This window comes from Phaenicophaeus curvirostris, unplaced genomic scaffold (assembly GCF_032191515.1).
Source record: "Phaenicophaeus curvirostris isolate KB17595 unplaced genomic scaffold, BPBGC_Pcur_1.0 scaffold_153, whole genome shotgun sequence".
Classification (NCBI taxonomy): Eukaryota; Metazoa; Chordata; class Aves; order Cuculiformes; family Cuculidae; genus Phaenicophaeus; species Phaenicophaeus curvirostris.
This window is the reverse complement of record NW_027206773.1, coordinates 81,097-89,199: the sequence shown is the minus strand read 5'-3', so window position 1 is coordinate 89,199 and position 8,103 is coordinate 81,097. Positions and strand designations below refer to the sequence as shown.

At 60.3% G+C, this 8,103-nt stretch overlaps 1 protein-coding gene across 1 annotated transcript; it reads left to right on the top strand.

Annotated features, from left to right (window-relative positions):
• Positions 1 to 24: 24 nt before the first annotated feature.
• Positions 25 to 7,901, top strand: PCOLCE (procollagen C-endopeptidase enhancer). The gene is given in 9 exon segments (XM_069882476.1): positions 25 to 197; positions 882 to 990; positions 1,640 to 1,898; positions 2,875 to 2,999; positions 3,241 to 3,377; positions 5,108 to 5,212; positions 5,214 to 5,359; positions 5,848 to 6,021; positions 7,680 to 7,901. Coding segments are annotated over 9 exon segments (1,296 nt in total). The 5' UTR covers positions 25 to 99; the 3' UTR covers positions 7,823 to 7,901.
• The last annotated feature ends 202 nt before the right edge of the window (positions 7,902 to 8,103 follow it).

The window sequence follows — 8,103 nt, the reverse complement described above, 5'->3', positions numbered from 1 at the left end:
TTGTTGGAGGCCACGCCCCCACGCACCATATAAGGGTGGGAGTGGGCGTGATTTGCGGTGGTCCCGCCCACAAGGGGCGTGGCCAGCGCCACTCCCGCCATGGGCCCTGTCCTGCTGCTGCTCCTCAGCGCCCTGAGGGGCCCGGGGGGGGCGCAGGGAACGACCCCCCAACCCGGCACCCGCCACAACGGCTCCTGGTAACCCCCCCCACCCCCCCGGGACACCTGGAAACGGGGACACCCCCCCCCCTTAATCCCTGGGATCCCCCCAGGACCCCCTGTCCCCCCCGTCCTTATCCCTGACACCCCCTCATCCCACTCCCCCCTCTCCAAACTGGGACCCCCTCCCCCATTCTGTGTCCCCCCTGGTCCCTTTAACCCCCCCCCCCGGACACCTCCTGAACTGGGACCCCCCCCAATCCATACTGGTTTCCCCCTCTAATTACCAGTTTCCCCCCCCATCCCAGTTCCCCTCCCAATCCCAGTTCCCCCCCATACTGGTTTCCCCCCCCCATATCCCAGTTCCCCCCTATATCCCAGTTCCCCGTCCCCATACTGGTTTCCCCCCCCCAATCCCAGTTCCCCCCACATATCCCAGTTTCCCCCCTCCATATCCCAATTCCCCCCCCATTCCCAGTTCCCCCCCCATACTGGTTTCCCCCCCCAATCCCATTTCCACCCCCCATATCCCAGTTCCCCCCCCATATCCCAGTTGCCCCCCCCCTGTATCCCAGTTCCCCCCCTGTATCCCAGTTCCCGCGCCCCAATCCCATTTCCCCCCCCCATATCCCAGTTCCCCCCCCAATCCCATTTACCCCCCCCATATCCCAGTTCCCCCCCCCCCAATCCCAGTTCCCCCCCCATACTGGTTTCCCCCCTCAGGCCGTGGTTCCCGTGTGGGGGGCAGTTCCGGGGGGACTCGGGGTTCATCGCCAGCGAGGGCTTCCCCCGCCCCTACCCCCCCCTCAGCAACTGCACCTGGACCATCGAGGTACCGACCCCCCCAAATCCCCCCCCATGCACCCCAAAAACACCCCCCCGGCACCCCCAAACTCTGGGGACCCCAACCCCCGCCCCGTGACCCCCTCAAGGGACCCCAAAACCCCCCCGGGGACACTGTGACCCCCTCTGGGGACCCCAAATTCCCTTTGAGGACCCTGGGACCCCCCTAAAGGACCTCAAAAACCCCCTCTGACCCCTCCAACGGTCCCTAAACGTCCCTGGGGACCCTGTGACACGCCCGGGGACCCCCAAAACCCCCCTGGGGACCCTAAAACCGTGTGTCCCTGGTGTCCAGGAGGTGACACCGATGTCCCCAGGTCCCCAAGGGGCAGGTGGTGACGCTCTCGGTCTCCATTTTCAAGCTGGAAATGGATTCGTGGAGTCACTTTGGTGCTTTCCTCGTGTCCCCAAGGCCTCGGGGGCCACGCGGTGGCACTTACCCCAACGTCCCCGTGTCCCTGAGGGGCAGGAGGTGACAGTGATGTCCCCGAGGAGCAGGTGGTGACGCTCTCAGTCTCCATTTTCAACCTGGAAATGGATTCCTGGAGTCACTTTGGCGCTTTCCTCGTGTCTCCAAGGCCTCGGGGGCCACGTGGCGGCACTTTCCTTGATGTCCTCGATGTCCTCGATGTCCCCAGGTCCCCGAGGGGCAGGTGGCGACGCTCTCGTTCCGCGTTTTCGACCTGGAGGCCGACGCTCGGTGCCGTTTCGATGCCCTCTGGGTGTTCGGGGGCCACGGGCCGTCGGCGCCGCTGCTGGGTCGGTTCTGCGGGACCATCCGGCCGGGAGCCCTGAGGGCCCCCGGGAATCGGCTGCTCCTGCGCTTGGAGAGCGACGAGGCCACCGCTGGGAGGGGCTTCCTCGCGTGGTTCAGCGCCGGGATGCCTCCGGCCAGCGGTGAGGAGAAAGGGGGAGCACGAAAACGGGGATCGGAGACGTTGGGGTCTTCAAAAAGCAAGATTTCAGGGACAGGGATGCTCAAAACCAGGGATCTTGAATCTTGGGATCCTCAAAAACTGGGACTTGAGAACTTGCGATCTTTAAAAAGCAAGATCTCGGGGCCAGGGTCCTCAAAAACAGGGACCTGAGGTCTAGGGGTCTTCAAAAATGGGGATCTCAGATCTTGGGATCTTCAAAAACTGGGATGTTGAATCTTGGGATCCTCAAAACCCAAGATCTCAGGTCCAGGGATCCTCAAAAAGAGGGACCTGAGATATTGGGATCTTCAAAAACCAAGATCTCAGATCCAGGGATCCTCAAAAATGGGGATCTCGGAATGAAGGATTCTCAAAAACTGAAATCTCAGATCCAAATATCCTAAAAAACGGGAACTCAGATCTAGAGATCTTCAAAAACCAAGATCTCAGGTCCAGGGATCCTCAAAAATGGGGTTCTCAGATCTTGGGATCCTCAAAAACAGGGATCTCAGATCTGGGAATCCTCAAAAATGGGGATCTCAGATCTAGGAATCCTCAAAAATGGGGATCTCAGATCTAGAAATCTTCCAAACCCAAGATTTTGGGTCCAGGGATCCTCAAAAATGGGGATCTCAGGTCTTGGGATCCTCCAAAACAGGGACCTGAGCTCTAGAAGTCCTCAAAAATGTGGATATCAGACCTTGGGATCCTCAAAATCTTAAGATTTCAGGTCCAGGGATCCTCAAAAACAGGGATCTCAGATCTAGGCATCCTCAAAAATGGGGATCTCAGATCTAGGGATCTTCACAAATTGAGATCTCGGATCGTGGGATCCTCGAAAACTGGGATCTCAGATCCAGGGATCCTCAAAAATGGGGACCTCGGATCTTGGGACAAAACCAAGGAGGCAGTTTGGGGTCCCCCCCTCAAATTCGATCTTCCCCCCCCCTCCCCAGATCAACAGTTTTGTGGGGGGCGCTTGGAGAAGCCCCAGGGGAGCCTCAAGACCCCGAATTGGCCGGAGGAGAATTATCCGCCGGGAATCACCTGTTCCTGGCACATCGTGACCGAGCCGGACAAGGTTTGGGGGGGCCCTGAGGGGGTTTTGGGGTGTCTTGAGGGATTTTGGGGTGTTCTGAGGGATTTGGGGGGGGGCTGAGAGGCCCCAACGAGGCCTCAAATTAGGTGGAGGCGAAGAATCTGCTGGGATCGACTGTGTAGTCGTGATGAACAAGGTTTTGGGGGGGGGTGGTTGATTTTGGGGGGTGGTTTTGTGGGTTTTGGGGTTCGGGGGGGTGTGATTTTTGGGGTTCACCCGTCAGGTGATCGAGCTGAAGTTCGGGAAGTTCGACGTGGAGCGGGACGCTCACTGCCGCTACGACTACGTGGCCGTCTTCGAGGGGGGACAGACGGACGACGCCAGGCGCCTGGGGAGATTCTGCGGAGAGGAGACCCCTGGGTGAGGAAAGGGGCCCCCCCAGATCAGAGAGAGCACCCCAAAACTGCCTACCCCCCACCCCCAAACCCAGCTAGATCCCCCCCAAACTCACCTGGACCTCTACAAAATGCACCTGGACCCCCCCAAACCCATCCTGGACCCCCCAGATCCTATCCTGGACCCCTCAAATCCCATCCTGGACACCCCCAAGCCCCCCAGTCCCATCCTGGATCCCCCCCAGATCCCATCTTGGACCCCCCCAAACCCCCCAGTTCCCATCCTGGACTCCTCAAACTCCCCTGAATCCCATCCTGGACCCCCTAAACTCCCCCGAATCCCATCCTGGACCCCCAAATCTCATCCTGGACCCTCCAAACTCCCCCAGATCTCATCCTGGACCCCCTAAACTCCCCCAAATCCCATCCTGGACCCCCAAGTCTCATCCTAGAACCTCCAAACTCCCCCAGATCTCATCCTGGACCCCCCAAACTCTCCTAAATCCCATCCTGGACCCCTCCAAGCCCCCCAGTCCCATCCTGGATCCCCCCCAGATCCCATCTTAGACCCCCCCAAACCCCCAGTTCCCATCCTGGACCCCCCAAACTCCCCTAAATCCCATCCTGGACCCCCAAATCTCATCCTGGACCCCCGCAATCCCCCAGTTCCTATCCTGGACTTCTCAAACTCCCCTAAATCCCATCCTGGACCCCCCAAATCCCCCCAGTCCCATCCTGGACCCCCAAATCTCATCCTGGACCCCCCAAACTCCCCTAAATCCCATCCTGGACCCCTCAAACTCCCCCTAATCCCATCCTAGACACCCTGAACTCCCCCAAATCCTATCTTGGACCCCCAAATCTCATCCTGGACCCCCCCAATCTCCCAGTTCCCATCCTGGACCCCTCAAACTCCCCTAAATCCCATCCTGGTCCCCCTAAACTCCCCCAAATCCTATCCTGGACCCCCTAAACTCCCCCAAATCCCATCCTGGACCCCCCAAACTCCCCTAAATCCCATCCTGGTCCCCCCAAATCCCCCCAGTCCCATCCTGGACCCCCAGCTCTCATCCTGGACCCCCCAAACTCCCCTAAATCCCATCCTGGACCCCCCAAACTCCCCCAAATCCTATCCTGGACCCCCCAAACTCCCCCAAATCCCATCCTGGACCCCCCAAACTCCCCTAAATCCCATCCTGGTCCCCCTAAACTCCCCCCAATCCCATCCTGGACCCCCAACTCTCATCCTGGACCCCCCAAACTCCCCTAAATCCCATCCTGGACCCCCTAAACTCCCCCCAATCCCATCCTGGACCCCCAACTCTCATCCTGGACCCCCCAAACTCCCCTAAATCCCATCCTGGACCCCCCAAACTCCCCCCACTCCCATCCTGGACCCCCCAAACTCCCCCAAATCCCATTCTGGAACCCCAAATCTCATCCTGGACCTCCCCAATCTCCCAGTTCCCATCCTGGACCCCTCAAACTCCCCTAAATCCCATCCTGGAACCCCTAAACTCCCCGCAATCCCATTCTGGACCCCCCCAAACTCCCCTAAATCCCATCCTGGAACCCCAAATCTCATCCTGGACCCCCCCAAACTCCCCTAAATCCCATCCTGGACACTCTGAACTCCCCCAAATCCTATCCTGGACCCCCAAAATCCCATCCTGGACCCCCCCCCAAGCCCCCCCATCCCATCCCAGACCCCCCCCAAGCTCCCCTGTGACCCCCCCCACCATTTCCCTCCCCCAGCCCCATCGTGTCCTCGGGCCCCGAGCTCCTGGTGCAGTTCGTGTCGGATCTGAGCGTGACGGCCGATGGGTTCTCGGCCTCGTACAGCACGCGGAGTCGGGGTTCAGAGCCCAGCACCCCAAAACCCGTCGGGTCCAAACCGCCCCCCATTCCTCCCGCGCCGCCACCCCCCCCCCAGCACCCCCAGCCCCTGCCCCCAGCGCTGCCGCCGCGCTGGGACCCTCCACGGGAGCTTCTGCAGCAGCGACTTCGGTGAGGGGACCCCAAAAACGGGGAGGGGGGAACCCCAAAATATGGGGAGGGGAGCTGAAAATGGAGAAGGGGGCAAAAAAAATGGAGGGGGGGGACCCCAAATAGGATGGCAGGAAGCTAAAAAATGGAAAAGGGACCCCAAAAATGGGGAGGGGGCCCCCAAAGTGGAGAAGGGGGTTGAAAAATGGGGAAGCGGACCCCAAAAATGGGTCACTGGGGTGGCTGGGGACCCCAAAAATGGGGGTCGGGGTGGATGAGAACCCTCAAAATGGGGGGGGTGGGGAAGCTGAGGACCCCCAGAATGGGATATGGGGAGCTGGGGATGGCTGGGGACCCCAAAAATGGGGTACGAGCAAGGGAGAGGGAATTTAGGGACCCCCCATAGTGGGGGAGAGGGGTGGATGAGACCCCGAAATGGGATATGGGGAGGGTGGGGGTGTGCCTGGGGGGGTTCTCGGGGTGTCTCACCCCCTCGTTGTTCCCCTCAGCGCTGACCGGGACGGTGCAGTCGGTGTCGCGGGGTCCCCCCCAGCAGCCGGGCTCGGTCGTGGTCTCCGTCCTCACCCTCTACAAATCGGGGGGGCTGGGGGTCCCCCAAGCGTCCGCGGGGGCCGAGCTGCGTCTGCAGCTGCCCTGCCGCCTCTGCCCCGTGCTGCGGAAAGGTGGGGGGAGAAAAAGGGGGTGTGGGGGGGAAAAAAGGGGGTGTGGGGGGAGAAAAGGGGGTGTGGGGGGAGAAAAAGGGGGGTGGGTTAAAGAGGGGGATTTGAGGAGAAAGGGGGGATCTGGGGAGAAAGAAGGGGGGATTTGAGGAGAAAATTGGGGATTTGAGGACAAATAGTGGGATTTGGGGAGAAAGGGGGGGATTTGAGAAGAAAATTGGGAATTTGAGGAGAAAGGAGAGGATTTAGGGAGAAGGGAGGAGATTTGAGGACACATGGGGGGAATTTGAGGAGAAAGGAGGAGATTTAGGGAGAAAGGGGGGAATTTGAGGAGAAAGGGGGGGGATTTGAGGAGAAAATTGGAAATTTGAGGAGAAATGTGGCGATTTAGGGAGAAAGGGGGGAATTTGAGGAGAAATGGGGGGGGTTGGGGAGAAGGGGGGATTTGGGGAGAAAGAAGGGGGGCATTTGAGGAGAAAATTGGGAATTTGAGGAGAAATGGGGGGGATTTAGGGAGAAAGGGGGGATTTGAGGAGAAAATTGGGAATTTGAGGAGAAATGGGGCAATTTAGGGAGAAAGGGGGGGATTTGAGGAGAAATGGGGGGGATTTGGGGAGAAAGGAGAGGATTTGGGGGCAAATGGGCTGTGAAGAAAAAGGGGGGGGTGGGGATAAAGTGGGGGATAAGGGAGAAGGGGGGGGAAATGGGGAGAAGGGGGGGGAAATGGGGAGCAGGGGGAGGTTTGTGGAGCCCCCACCCCTGAGGCGCCCTTCCCGCCTTTTTGAGGCGCCCTTCCCGCCTTTTTGAGGCCACGCCCCCTCCTTGAGGCGCCGCGCCTCTGATTGGCTCGCGCAGCTGTCAATCATCTCGCGGCCCCCCCCCCCCGCCCTTTTGAGGCGCCTGAGCTCTGGCCACGCCCCCTCGCACCGCTACCGCCTCTGATTGGTCGCGGGGGCTCTGGCCACGCCCCCTCCGTGCTTTGATTGGCAGCCCGGGCTCCCCCTCAGCCTCCCCCCTCCCTCCTCTCCACAACCTCCTCTCAGGGAGCTGGAGAGAGCAACGAGCCCCTCAGCCTCCTCTTCTCCAGGCTAAACACCCCCAGGGCCCTCAGACTTGTTCTCCAGCCCCTTCCCCAGCTCCGTTCTCCTCTCTGGACTCGCTCCAGAGCCTCAAGGTCCTTCTTGGAGCGAGGAACCCAGAACTGAGCCCAGGATTCGAGGTTTGGTCTCACCAGATGGAGAAGAACCTCCCTGGCCCTGCTGGCCGCTCATTTCTGCTCCAAGCCAAGACGCCCTCGGCCCCCTGGGCCCCTGCCGGCTCCTGTTCAACCAACCCCCCCAGGCCCTTCTCCTCCAGCACCTTTCCAGCCGCTTCCCTGGGCTGGAGCTGCTCAGGGTTGTACCCCAAGGGCAGGACCCGGCGTTTGGCCTCGTTAAACCTCATCCCGTTGGTCTCAGCCCGTGGATCCAACCAGCTCAGATCCCTCTGGAGAACCTCAAACCCCTCCAGCAGATCCATGGATCCAAGCAGTTGAGATCCCTCTGGAGAACCTCAAAACCCACCATCAGATCCACGCTTAGAGCTCAATGTCATCCCCAAACTTGCTACGGGCGCCCTCAACCTCATTTCCCACCTCAACCCCATCCCTAAATCTCTTCCAGGCTCCAGCTACGTCCTGATGGGTCGCGTGGGGGCGGATGGAGCTGCCCTGCTGCCCCCCGACGCCTTCGTCATCCCATTCCGCCCCCAGCAGCAGCAAGTCCTGGCGACCCTCAGCAAGCGGCCGTGCCGGAGCAGCCCCTGAACCCCCCCAATTCCTCCTCCAGGCACCCCAAAACTGGGCACCCCCCTCTGTGCAAATACAGGAGCAGAGATAGACAGCGTGGACACAGTGCGGACCCCAAAAAATGGGATACAGGGAGCTGGGGACCCCAAAAATGGGGATCAGGGCTGGGTGAGAACCCCAAAAATGGGGAGGGGGGGGAGCTGAGGACCCCAAGAATGGGATATGGGGAGGGGGGATGGCTGGGGACCCCAAAAATTGGGGTCAGGGCTGGATGAGAACCCCAAAAATGGGGAGAGGGG